A 14,232-nucleotide genomic window follows, 5' to 3' on the forward strand; every position below is an offset into this window, starting at 1 on the left:
GCTCTGCCATCGGTGTGTGAATGTGTGTGTGTGTGAATGGGTGAATGAGAAGCAGTGTAAAGCGCTTTGAGTACCAGCTAGGTAGAAAAGCGCTATATAAGTGCAAACCATTTACATGACTACGTTAGGTGCTTTTGACATTTGACACAGCAGTGAAGGTGATGACATCCCTTCAAACACCCTCTGTCTTTTGTGTTAACCATGATGCTTTTGTAATGTCAACATTGGTAATTGTGCTGCTAGTGTTGTTTCCTTTTTCATTGTAAACCAGGTCACAGGGCAGAGACTGAGCAAAATTTAACAATTTCAGCATCCACCAGCAAATCCAAACATAGTACAAATTACATTACGTCCCCACAAAAACTAATAGCTGCTTTCCAAACAACAGGCCCTGGCTCACTCAAGACATCAAAGCCATTCTGATTGACAAAAAAAAGGTATTCAGATCAGGAGACAGGGAGGCGGCAAGGAGGGTCCAGAGACTGCTGTCTGTAAACATCAGGGAGGGGATGGAGGCCTACAGGAGGAAACTGGAACTAAGCCTTCAAAACAACACCAGGGAGGTGTGGAGGGGCATGAGGACCATCACTGGATACAGGTCCAGCAGCCAGGTGACTGAGGGGGGGGACTTTGGACTGAGCCAACAAATTGAAAAAATCTTTCAATCGATTCCAGGCTGAGCCACAGAGCCCACTTCAGTTCACTAACAGACCAGTGGCTCTGACCTCACACATTATGAAGGCTTTTGAGAGGCTGATCCTGGAGTCCCTCCGACCTCTGGTTAAACCCTCACTTGACCCCCTCCAGTTTGCCTATCAACCCCAACTTGGAGTGGATGACGCCATCATACATCTGCTCCATCACACCTACACCCATCTGGACAGGCCTGGGGGCTTAGTGAGGATCATTTTTTTTGATTTCTCCAGTGCATTCAACACCAACCGACCTAATTAAAAAACATGCAGGTCAACACTCCCCTGATTTCCTGGATCATGGACTACCTCACTAACCACCTACAGTACGTGCGCCTGCAGAGCTGTGTGTCTGACACTGTGGTCTGTAGCACAGGTGCTCCACAGGGGACAGTTCTGTCTCCATTCCTCTTCACCCTGTACACCTCAGACTTCAGGTACAACTCAGAGTCCTGTCATCTTCAGAAGTTCTCTGATGACTCTGCAGTTGTAGGATGTATTAGGGGTGGAGATGTCACAGAGTACCGTGGAGTGGTGGACAGTTGGACCGGTGTGGACTCAACCATCTGCAACTGAACATCAGTAAAACAAAGGAGCTGGTGATGGACTTCAGGAAATGTGGGAGTCCTGTCAAAAATCAAAACTGTACACAGAAGGCTGTATATATGGAAATTGCGAAATGCTTTTTCCTTGTATATTAATGTTCACAAGTATTTGCGAGTATTTAATTGTATATTGTAAACTTTAGTTTAGTCAAACATTGAATGGCTCCATCTTATCGCAATTCAATGATTCAGGTCTACACCCCCTCCCGTCCACTGCACTTGGTCAGTGAACGACGTCGACACCAAGGAAAACTCTTCAGCTCAGTGATCCCATGATGGTGGAATAAGCTGCCAAACTCTGCACGCTCAGCCACCTCACTTTAATATTTAAAAAACTACTGAAATCAGAACTCTCCCGCATCTTCCTTTGTACTTAAGGGTGAATTAAGAGTTCACTGAATCTGTTGCTTATTTTCTCTCAGTGTGCAGAAAGTCATATAAATAACAGAATAACAGTATTAATAGAAGTATTGTTGTTTTCTAAACCAGGACCAGGTCAGTATGGTCAGGGTTATAGAGAACAGAGACTGGTGTGCACATCAATGTACTAATGATTTAGTACTTTACTTGTGGTAGCAGTGTTTCTGTTCCTTGTTGTAACATTAAAACTACTGTGTTAAAGTGGGATTCATGGGTGTAGATGAGCAGATGGTGGGGTTGAGTAGAGTGGGTGTGTTTGAAGGAGGGACTGTGTCTTATAGAGAAGTGACAAGTTCCTGGTTTGACAGTGAAGAAGGAAGAGAGGCAGCATTAAACCATCAGAGAGTCAACATGAACATTTATCCCATTTTAACCTGCTTCCTCCTCAGTGAGTATTTTCTCTCTCTTCTTCCAACCTTACTTTATATTTGCTACCTTTATTTAGATTTGATCAATTTCACAGTTCTAACCTGTTTAATCACTCACGTCAGCCTCTCTCTCTATATTTGTCTGTTTTAACATGTTTGAAAAACAGTGTAAGATCAGAGCATCTTGATTTTCTTCTCTTGTTCTGAGTTTATTTCCTTATTCTGTAGAAATCAATCTATTATTATTTCTCTCAGTCAGAGAGAAACAACACTGCAGCAGTAAAACAGTGGTAGCAGCCTCTGAACTGTGGTTAAGTTAAGCAACACATGCTAAACCTCAATTCATCAAGAGGCAGTGACCAGAAACAGGAACATGAAACACTGCCTACATTTCCAGTTAGTTTAGATCAAACAGATCAGATGTTGGAGCTCATTGGCTGCTGTTTTTCTAACTATTTATCTCCTCACATACAGAACCAGTCAACTTTTATTATCTTCTACAGTCGACATTAATACTGAAGAAAAACACTGTGAATAAAACAAAAAACATAACAAACAAACAAATAAAGCCCAATATGTCTCATACAGTCTGCTCTAAAAATATTGGAACAATTTATTTTTACTGACGACTGAAAACATTTGAGTTTGACATCAAAAGATGAAACATTTCAGCTTTTATTTCCACATGTTTACATCTGGATCTGATTCACAACTTAGAACAAAGCACCTTTTGATTGAACCCATCCATTTTTCATGTGAACAAAAGTATTTGTAAAAATCAATAGTTACAGCAGCTCCTTAAATAATTCAGTTATTGTTACAGACTCTGTGATGTCACCCAGCAAAGTCTTATTCTTTAACTGCTGTTCCTGTTTTCCACCACCCACCTCAAGTTTCCTCTTTCTCTCCATGTTTCATTTGATGCCACACACAACAAACTGCATGAGAGCTGGATACTTTACAGTAGTGACGGGAAAAAGCTTCACTGTTGTTAAAGGTTGCTCCAATACAAGATTGTAGTTATTAAACTGATGTTAAAATTACTACAGAGAAATATTTAGAGAGAAGTGACAATCTTAGATGAAAGTCAACTTGCAGGAAAAAGCAAGTTTATTTATTTGTTTTTTATATCATATATTACTATAGAAACATGAAGTAAACTGCTGTCAGCATCTGTTCTGTGTTTGAAGACAGATGTGTCATTTGTTGTTTACTGGTATAAACTAATAAAGCTCTAGATAGAACTAGACCAACATGATCACAGTGTCAGACTGAAGGAGGGAAGTGAAACCAAACTATTCCCAGTTAAAGTGGATCAAACTAAACAGTAGAATGACTTAGTATAATGTTGTGAATCCAACTGTTGTAGTGGAGTTGAACAGCTCAGCTCTCAGTGTCACTGTGGAAATGTAAAACAGGAATTCTCATCAGACTGCAGCATCATCCAGCAAGATGGTAACTATTGATTGTTCATGTTGTCAACAGCTCTGCAGGATGGAAACACTGGTCTCAGCAATGCACAGAAACTCCATACAGGAACTGAAGGAGGAAACATCACAGTTGTATGTACTTTTAATTTCTATGGCCGCAGGAAGTTGTTCTGTAAAGAAGAATGTACAACAGGAAACATTCTCATTGAAACAACCAATGACAGAGCTCAGAGAGACAGATACAGTATTGAATATAAAGAAGGATCAAACATCATGTACGTGAGCATCACACAGCTGAAAAAGTCTGACTCTGGATGGTACAGATGTGGTTTGGACAGAAAGTATTTTCCTCATGGATATGAGAAGTTTGAGCTCTTGGTGACAGAAGGTGAGTTTTACTGAAAGTGATGAAAATGTTCCTTCATGTCTCTGGAGGTTTGAGGAAACTGACTGTTCCCTGACAGATACTCAGGTTTCAAATAACCTGATATGTTTAGTCTGAAAAATAAGTGCTGCACATTTCCATCACTGGGAACAGTAAAACAAACAGCACTGTAAGACCGAACAGTAAAAGCTCGTCAAATGAACTGAGTTTTATTAACTCAAAATTTAAAAAAAGTTGATTTACCTTTAATATTTTGAGTCATTTGAACTGTTTTTTATTTTTAAGTTTATACTGATTAAATTCTTTGAGTAAATTTAGTCATTGAACTCAAATGTTTTGACCAGTTCTGTCTGACGTCACGCGGTTCAAACTCGAAGCGCGCGCGAAAGTCCGCCATGTTGTTTGCTCGCATTGTGGAGAAAGTGAACTGAGGTGGTGGACCGGGTCAGACCGGGTCAGACCGGGTCAGACAGGCAGCACTAGCTCCTGATGGACCGGGTCAGACAGGCAGCACTAGCTCCTGATGGACCCGGTCAGACAGGGTCAGACAGGCAGCACTAGCTCCTGATGGACCGGGTCAGACAGGCAGCACCAGCTCCTGATGGACCGGGTCAGACAGGCAGCACCATCTCCTGTCGGACCGGGTAAGACAGGGTCAGACAGGCAGCACCAGCTCCTGTCGGACCGGGTCAGACAGGCAGCACCATCTCCTGTCGGACCGGGTAAGACAGGGTCAGACAGGCAGCACCATCTCCTGTCGGACCGGGTAAGACAGGGTCAGACAGGCAGCACCAGCTCCTGTCGGACCGGGTAAGACAGGGTCAGACAGGCAGCACCAGCTCCTGATGGACCGGGTCAGACAGGGTCAGACAGGCAGCACCAGCTCCTGATGGACCGGGTCAGACAGGGTCAGACAGGCAGCACCATCTCCTGCCGGACCGGGTCAGACCGGCAGCACCATCTCCTGTCGGACCGAACCTTCACTCCACTGACCGCGTCTGTCGCAGTTGGACCGACTCTGACTCTGAGCCACTTCTCTGGTGAGTTAAGAAACATGGTGTCGTGTCTCACTGGATTCATCAGCTTTTGTAGTCTCAGTATTTTGTTATGTATATGAGAGGTGAACGGTGTTTTAGCTAATGCTTCTATATTGTGTAGAATAAATAGTTTATTGGGAGGCTGTGTCGAGCTAACTGTTAGCTTAATATTTGGCAATATAAAGCTAGCAGTTAGCTTAATATTTGGCAATATAAAGCTAGCAGTTAGCTTTATATTGCTAACTGCGAGCTTTATATTGTAGTTTTAACAAGTAACTAACGTTCATGGCGCCAAATCAGCTGCTTATTGTTTTTGTTACCGCTTCAGGTCAAAATGTCACTTTTTTACTCAGGTTTAACTTTAATACATGTCTGGTGTGTTGAGCTAGGTAGCTAACGGTGACATAGAGGCTCTGTGAAACGACCATGTTGAGACAGGAGTTGTAACATGTGCTTAGCTAAGTCTTTATAAATCATGTAAATTATAGGTTTGAATCAGTACAGTGAATAACCTGAGTGTCATTAAATGAAACAAGTAACGTTGTTGTTAAATCAGCTTTTTCTGTCTGTTCTGTATAAGTCATTTCATATTTGGTGATATGATTTTTTAAAATATTTTATTATGTGAAGTGTTGCGTATTTGTCATAAATAGTCAATTGTTTCTACTGTAGTGTCAGAAGAGTTTTAACATTTCAATTTCGTTAAATTTTCTATATTCTCTCTCTTTAGGCTAAAAGTGAAGCACCTGTTTGGTGGAGTTTTTAATCAGGTAAGCTGTGTGCATTTTCAGTACAGAACACTGACACCAGTAAAATGACTTGGAGGTGCAAACTTTGTGTTACCACCATTGATAAAAGATTATATTTACTTTTCAGGCAAGAGGAGTAGAGACAATCCAGACAAACAAGCTCCCCATACTAACGTTAAAAGACCAACGTGTATTTCCTTCCTAACTTCCCAAGAAGTGAAGATGCTGTGAGCCTTGAACAACTGAGACTGCAAATTGTTGGAGAAGTTCAGAAGATGGAGAAAAATCTTCCTATGAGCACTAAGCTAATGCAGACCACCTTTGCCCTGCTGTGGAAAGAGGTCGTCTGTGACGACCTGCCTGTTGGTGACATACTGGAACGCTTGCCTGCCCTTAAACTGGAGTCACAGGTGAAAATGTTGTTCTTAGTTCATCTATTTGTCTAGGTAAATGTAATTATTTGTGTCAATAGTATCTTGGTCAGTTTCACTTAACACCTGGCATATGAATTGTGCTAGTATAAAGATGGTTTTTATGTCTTCAGCCACCATTAGATATATTTTGGCATTTTATCTTTCAGTTTTTACATTAAACAACTTATAACAAATGTTCAAATATATATATTCTAATATTCTGCTATGTGTGGTTTTTCAACACAGACCAGAACTTCAGCTACTTCAGCTCTTCATTCGTTCAGGAAAAGTAGCTGAAGTTCTGGATCAGCTGTTCCGGATTTATGACCTTCAGGTAAGTTATTTAAACAAATTGGTACCTGAACATACTAACATTGGGAATCTTAGGTTTACCACACAAAGAAATGAAAGAGACACATTATTATACGTTTTTTTTGCTGTGACCTTAACCATCCATGCTGAAACAAGTTCTGTTCTCACACTCAAGGATCAAATTGATGTTGATGTGAGACGTGCTGCTGTCCTTCAAGCTCTTCCTGCATATCTGCATGAGGACGACTCAACATTTCTTAAGATGTGAGATGTAAGTTAGCACATTGTTTATAGTTTAGGCAACAGTTCATTTATATAAACAAATGTCATTATGCTAAAGAATAACGTGCAATAGGCCTGGTGTGATTAGGGCACATCATTAAACCTTCAGATTTTCATCACATTCAGATTAAAGTTGCATTTAATTATCAACAAGAGAGTTTTTTTTTTCATCATTAATTGGACTAATCCACCAACCTGTTTAACTAAAAGAGTATAATGTTATGGGAGTTTCTGAAGATTTGTTTACCCAAATGATTAGAAGTGATTGGAAGTCATGCTTTTCCTTCATGCAAGTACTTTTACCTAATTTTTACTTATTTAATGTGATCAATATGGAGGCATTAATTAGATGTTTATACAGTATGAGAGGATGTGGGAGATAAGCAACAATTTGTGTGTTGGGTCACTAAATCTTTAATATGAAAATGTTGTGAATTATTCCAGATAAACACATTTTAACAACTATAGCCCATTTTGTGTCGACCTGTTAAGTAGGACAGCACTCTCCACATCTGAATGGGTTGACCCTTACACCATTATTGCATGGCTCAATTTGATTGATACTGTCTACCTTTGGAGATACCATAGGCAATGTACCCCAAGTAAGGTAACCTTATTTTCTCTTCAGTTGTCACAGGTTGAACAACCAGACACAGGTGACCAGTTGGACTCCTCTTAATCAACTCCACCTCCAGCAACATTCTTCTCTCCAGATAGGATTTCAGTTGTGCTTGAGGGTAATGTAGTTGTTGATTGCACCACACTGGCTGATGCTTTTGTAATGCTTTTGGCACTCATTTATGCCCTGCATCTGAGCTACCTAAATAAGTTGGCCAACACATTTAACTTTATCCAGAATGTGTTGATGGGCCTAGATGATGGGAAGTTAAGGCCCAAGGTGCTGAGTCTTAAAAAGGACCTTTTATCAGTGGAGTAATCTGATGTGACTTTATTATCTTGAAGATTGTACACATGCACTACAGTCACTTTTGTAATGTAGTTAGCAATTGAAGTATTTTTTTGTGATTTGATCATTTTTAAATTAGGTAAATGTGAAGAAGTTTAGCCATAGTATGTAATTATATTGATCACTGTGGGTTAATATGTAACACTTACAGTGAGGGAAAAAATTATTTGAACCCCAGCTGATTTTGTAAGTTTGCCCACTAACAAAGAAATGATCAGTCTATAATTTCAATGGTAGGTGTATTTGAACAGTGAGACACAATGACAAAAAAAAATCCAGAAAAATGCGTTTCAAAAAGAGTTATAAATTAATTTGCATTTCCACGAAGGAAAGAAGTATTTGATCCCTTCGAAAAACGTGCTTTAGTACTTGGTGGCAAAACCTTTGTTGGCAATCACAGAGGTCAGCCGTTTCTTGTAGTTGGCCACAAGGTTTGCACACATCTCAGGGGGGATTTTGGCCCACTCCTCTTTGCAGATCCTCTCCAATGTTTGGCAACTCGAACCTTCAGCTCCCTCCACAGATTTTCTATGGGATTAAGGTCTGGAGACTGACTAGGCCACTCCATGACCTTAATATGCTTCTTCTGGAGCCAGTGATTTGTTGCCTTAGCCGTGTGTTTTGGATCATTGTCATGCTGGAGTACCCAACCACGACCCTTTTCAATGCCCTGACTGAGGGAAGGAGGTTCTCACCCAACATTTGACGGTACATGGCCCCATCCATCCTCCCTTTGATGCGGTGCAATTGTCCTGTCCCCTTGGCAGAAAAACACCCCCAAAGCATAATGTTTCCACCTCCATATTTGACAGTGGGGATGGTGTTTTTGGAGTCATAGGCAGCCTTCCTCCTCCTCCAAACATAGCGAGTTGAGTTGATGCCAAAGAGCTCGATTTTGGTCCTATCTGACCACAACACTTTCACCCAGTCTTCCTCTGAATCAGTCAGATGTTCAGTGGCAAACTTCAAATGGGCCTGTAGATGGGCTTTCTTGAGCAGGGGGACCTTGCAGGCACAGCAGGATTTCAGTCCTTCAAGGCGTAGTGTGTTACCAACTGTTTTTTTGGTGACTATGGTCCCAGCTGCCTTGAGATCATTGACAAGTTCCTCCCGAGTGGTTCTTGGCTGATTCCTCACCGTTCTCATTATCATTGAAACTCCACGAGGTGAGATCTTGCATGGAGCTCCAGACCAAGGGAGATTGGCAGTTAATTTATGTTTCTTCCATTTGCGAATAATTGCACCAACTGTTGTCACCTTCTCACCCAGCTGCTTGGCGATGGTCTTGTAGCCCATTCTAGCCTTGTGTAGGTCCACAATCTTGTCCCTGACATCCTTGGAAAGCTCTTTGGTCTTGGCCATGGTGAAGAGTTTGGAATCTGGATTGATTGATTGCTTCTGTGGACAGGTCTCTTTTATACAGGTAACGAGCTGAGAGGGCTGCCAATGTCAGCTCGTTACCTGTATAAGATCCACCTGGGAGCTAGAGATCTTGCTGACGGATAGGGGATCAAATACTTATTTCCTTCATGGAAATGCAAATTAATTTATAACTCTTTTTGAAACGCATTTTTCTGGATTTTTTTTGTCATTGTTGTGTCTCACTGTTCAAATAAACCTACCATTGAAATTATAGCCTGATCATTTCTTTGTTAGTGGGCAAACTTACAAAATCAGCTGGGGTTCAAATAATTTTTTCCCTCACTGTATATATGTGTTAGAAGTTTTTACAAGTATTTCTTGCGCTGTTTTATGATGCTATTTTGTCATGCATGTTTGACTTGAGTGATGGTTACTTAATAAAGAAGTAACTTGCTCTGAAACTGCCTATTATTCTGTTGTGTAATCTACTGTTAAAGTGTATGGGTTTAACAAATTGAGTTAAAACTACTTAAAACTTATGTAATCAGTTTCAAAAGAAATTTTAAGTATTGTGTTTTAATTTTTGAGTTTTAGTTAAGCAAAGCTTTAAGTTAGAGTAGAGTGCATACAACTGTATTTAACATGTACGCTTTGCTTGAAAAATCTATTACTGAGCAACCAATTATTTTTTGTTACATGTAATTGATATATAAGAGTTAACTATACTTAAATTAGTTCTGTATTCTGAACTTAAAATAACAAGTTAAAAACAATGATAAAAAGCAGTATTTAGAACTTACAAAGTCAAGTTAGTATCAATTAAAACTAATTTGTAGAACTCACTTGATAACATATGTTTTTTGGACTTATAAAAACAAGTTATGTTAAGTCAAAATTTCTTATGTAATCAGTTTCAACTAATTATTTGAGTTCTATTAACTTATCGGGTTTTACAGTGAGTAGTCAGGTAGAAAACCAACAAACTCACACAGTTCCACACATGCACACACACTGTTTTATTTTTATTATTATATTTTATTTTATTATTTTAACTGTAATAAACTAATCAGTGAACTACAACTTTTAGCAGAATTATTGTGATTAAATGTTGTTTAACTACAGATAATGAAGTGATTTCATAGAAATGTTACCACAGTTTTATCAGTTTGTAGCATCAGAAGAAAACACCCTGTCATCAGGATCCATGTGTATCAGTATCTGATCGTTTCATTGTTCACAGCTTCAAACAATTTAAAACCAAACTTCATTCTCCGATCTTCAACAACATCATCTTCATCATCGTCCATAAAAACAACTCAGAGTTTCATCTCCAGTTCAGGAAGATTCACATCTTCATCATCGTCCACTGAAACCACCAAACATCCTGAGACTGAATCACCTGCAGGTTCAGGTACATTATATGTTGAAGTAGTTTCTCTTAATAAATGTGTTTGTCAGCACAGAAACATGAACAGTATGGTTCCATTCACTCTGGGAGTTTCTGCTTTCAACACAAAGATTATTTTCACTAACAGATTTCAAGTCTTTCTACTTTGTCTTTTCTGAATTAGTTGTTTAACTACAACAGCTCCTCTACATGTTTCTACTTGCTGTGTTTTAATGATCATCCTCAATAATAATTAGACACAGTAGATGTTAAACCACCACCTTCCTCTCAGAGTTTGATCTCATTTTAAAATCTGTTTTTATTGTGTTTTCTTGTTCTCAGCTACATTTTCTCTGAAATATTCAACAGTTCACACATTCTAGGTTTGTTGTTTTATCCTAAACAATTTAAATAATAAGACGTTGTCAAAACTTGTTTGTTTGTTGTCAGCACCCTCTGGTTACTTCCTGGTTTTGGTTGTCTGCCTGGCTGTGGTGGTTTCAGTGCTGTTGGCTGCTGTTCTTCTGTTTCTCTGCAAAAAGAAAAGAAAAGACTCTTATGGTGAGTTCTCATGAGGTGGAAGGAAACTAACTACATTTACTAAAATGTATTAAAGTGCAACATTGATGGACTAATACTTCACTAACATGGTATTTCTTACTTTCATTTTATTTTTACTTGTACTATACTTTGTACTCCTCTCCGTTCTTTGTCAGGTTTAGTAATATTGAGGATGCAGATTATTAGTACAAAAGAATTGAATTCATGATGTGAAATTACTGATTAACAACCTGTCAGTACATAATGTGGAAGCTCTGTCTTTATTATAAACATTAGTGATAATGTTAAAATCAATAATAAGTTTTTAATAATGTCACTAATGTTAGTCTGCAGAATGTGTACTTTTACTTTGGTAACATACTTTGATAGTTGTACTTTTACTTAATCAAAGATTCTTTCTACACTGTAATAATGAAACTCTCCCTCTAACAGAAAATGTTTTTTTTGTAGTGATTTTCTCTATTAATCTGTTCATAAATTGAAGTCTTGAACATTTTAGATTTCTGCAGAAACCTCATTCATGAGCCACCTGTGGAACAAATCTTGACTTACCTCAAACATTTATGTTATCAACAGCATCAAATTCACTAATGTTTGTTTTTATCAGTAACTCAGACTGAGGCTCAGAGAATTTTTTTTCCTAATGGAAACTGTATATTTGGACCTAAAGTACATTTTAGAACATGAACTTGCAGCATGTAGTACTTTACTATTTTACTAGTAGTCCAGTACTTTCTGTGTACATCTACCACCTCTGTGTCTCCACTTGATCTGCACCTTTAATAACTTATTTAAACAAAGTACTTTGTCTGCTCCACAGGTTCGAACACGATGCAAATGTCCGACCAGACAAACATGGAGGTAACTTTAAAACTCATCTGTCTCTGTTTACTCTGATTGTCGGCTTTTAAGATGGCTGCTACAGCACTGTAAATAAAGAAAGTTAAAGAAGTGTGGTTACAGCTTTTAATAAATGCTGAAATTAAATGTTTCCATCTTCAGTTTAATTTGTGAAGGAACTGAGTCTTAGTGTTTGAGATCACTGCTTCATTAGAAAGAAATAAAATGAAAACAGAAATGAAAACATTGTTCCCACAACACCAAGCACCTTGGTCGTTTTCAAATAATGAATATTAATGATAACTATAATGAATTTTCTGAGTGGAAAACAAGCAAACAAACTACTTTTATATTTGCTGCAGATTAAATCACTCTGGACATATCTAAAAAGTCCTATTCTGACTGAACACACATGTTAGCAGGTGTGTGATTCTGATCAGGTTCAGTATCAACACTCTCATCAACCCATGACAAGATGCAGCAGACAGCAGTTTTAACATGAGAAGCTCTGACAAACTGTACGTAAACAAACAGAGACTAGCTGAAACATTAAAGAACCAGATATTGTTTGTGAAATAGTTTGAGATCAAACCAGAGATAAAACTCTTGGTCGTCATTATCCCAAAGATTCTGGACTAGCAGGTCCAGTTACTGTAAAATAGTACTTGAAATGAACGGTACTCTGACAGCTGCTGCTTTCACATGTCACTAACACTACTACATAACAGCTGTGCTTTCATTTCAGTAAAGTTCCTGCTTTATTCTCTCCTTCAGGTTTCAAACTATGAGAATTGTCCACCTGTCTCCATGTGTGAAGACTCCTGCTACCAGAGCCTTGATCCAGCCACCAGGGACCAGAACCAAATCTACTCTACACTTACACAGATATAACACCAATTATACTGTGTGGACCTTGTTACTGTGCAAAGTTAAAGTGAAACACCAACACAATAAATAACTTGAAGTCAGTGTGGGAAATACAGGGGACTTGGACCTCACTAATTACTTACTTTTTTTGTTGTTTTTCAGGGACTCTTTGTATTTTTACTCTGCACTTGACGATGCTAGAGGGTTTGTTTTACATAGATAACTGTCTCCCTGGCTTTAGCAGTGTTATGTTTAATGTAAAACATACACCTCTCGTATAAATCGCCTTCAAAACATTACTGGTGAATGAACCATCATGTACTTTTGCTGGTTTTACAATATTTAGAAATGATTTGCTCTTAAAACACAATTGATGCGAGTCAAGTACTACATGATCCCACTGTGTTGGCTGGTTAGAGGGGCACATTCAGCCCCACTGTCCAGCCAACATTCAGAGACTGATCAACATTAAGTGCTCCACAGAACGCCACAGGAGATCCTTTCTACATGTGGCCATCAATCATTACAATTCCTCCCCCTTCTGTAAGATGTGGGGGGGAACTACCAATTTCAGTAGAACTGCTGTCATTCCACCCTGGACTATAATTATTGACCCATTTTTATTCATCTCACATATTCTGTATATATATATATATATATATATATATATATATATATATATATATATATATATATATATATATATATATATATATATATATATATATATATATATATATATATATATATACGTGTAGATGATGAGAAGCTGGAGGAGAAACGCTACTCGGACTGATACTACAGTATGTGCAGCTGTGTAGCAGGAAGGAGTTAACGGATAAAGTTAGAGTTGAAGTAACACTGTGGTCTATTAATCATAATAATACATAACTGGTTAGGTTAATTCACCAAATAACGTATTCCTGCTGCCTTCATCCAACTGCTTGTATACTATAGTGGTGAAAGATGCGAGAGAGCAGTGGTACTGTCATGGTTTCGACCTGGCCCCGGCTGGCCTGGCATCAGGCCAACCTGAGGATTTCCCTCACCTCTTCACTTCACTCTCTCTCTGGACTCCGCCCACCAGCCCATTCTCTCCCTCTGCTCACAGCAATCAGCTGAACATTGGACTCACCTGTGCCCCCTTTCCGCTACATAAACTCTCCTCAGCCCTTTCTCCCCTGTCAGATCGTCGTCGTTTCCCCACCTGTCTTCAGTGTCAGTTCCCAACCCGTTTCCAGTCTGTGTTCCATGCCTGTTGCCCAACCTTGCCTGCTCCTGCTCATCTTCCTCGGTCCTGTCTGCTTCCCCCCTGGATTCCCTGGACTATGTTCCCCCCTCTGAATTCTGGACATTATTACCTGTTTTTTTCCCGTGAGTGTTTTCCTGCCTTTGAGCAGCGGTTTTGTTTTGTACTCTGGTTCCTGATTTGTAACTTTGTTCCACGCCGTTTTGGTAGTTTTCTGTTCTTACTTTTTCCTCGTGTTTTTGCCTATTTTTGTAGTGTCTGTTGACACCCCCCTTAGTTTCCCTTGTTTTGGTACTTTTGCTAATT

At 39.1% G+C, this 14,232-nt stretch overlaps 1 protein-coding gene and 1 long non-coding RNA gene across 5 annotated transcripts in view; both read left to right on the forward strand.

Annotated features, from left to right (window-relative positions):
* The window catches only part of LOC113167377 (transmembrane domain-containing protein TMIGD3-like), a 38,628-nt gene extending 25,426 nt beyond the window's left edge, over window positions 1-13,202 (forward strand). For 2 of the 3 annotated variants that reach the window (XM_026367937.1, XM_026367938.1), the window contains exon 4: window positions 10,311-10,801. In XM_026367937.1, the coding sequence (XP_026223722.1) occupies window positions 10,311-10,588 (278 nt within the window). In that variant the 3' untranslated portion in view covers window positions 10,589-10,801. Of the gene's footprint in view, window positions 1-10,310; window positions 10,802-12,584 lie in introns of those variants that run through there. The other variant, XM_026367935.1, reaches the window with a different exon arrangement.
* On the forward strand, window positions 6,369-7,583 carry LOC113167380. 2 transcript variants are annotated; one of them, XR_003299280.1, is made up of 3 exons: window positions 6,369-6,433; window positions 6,587-6,682; window positions 7,322-7,583. It is a non-coding gene; the product is annotated as an uncharacterized LOC113167380 (long non-coding RNA). The 2 variants fall into 2 exon arrangements; XR_003299281.1 differs by having other exon boundaries at window positions 7,331-7,583.
* Window positions 13,203-14,232: the final 1,030 nt, after the last annotated feature.

Source organism: Anabas testudineus, chromosome 7 (genome assembly GCF_900324465.2).
Source record: "Anabas testudineus chromosome 7, fAnaTes1.2, whole genome shotgun sequence".
NCBI classification, from domain to species: Eukaryota; Metazoa; Chordata; class Actinopteri; order Anabantiformes; family Anabantidae; genus Anabas; species Anabas testudineus.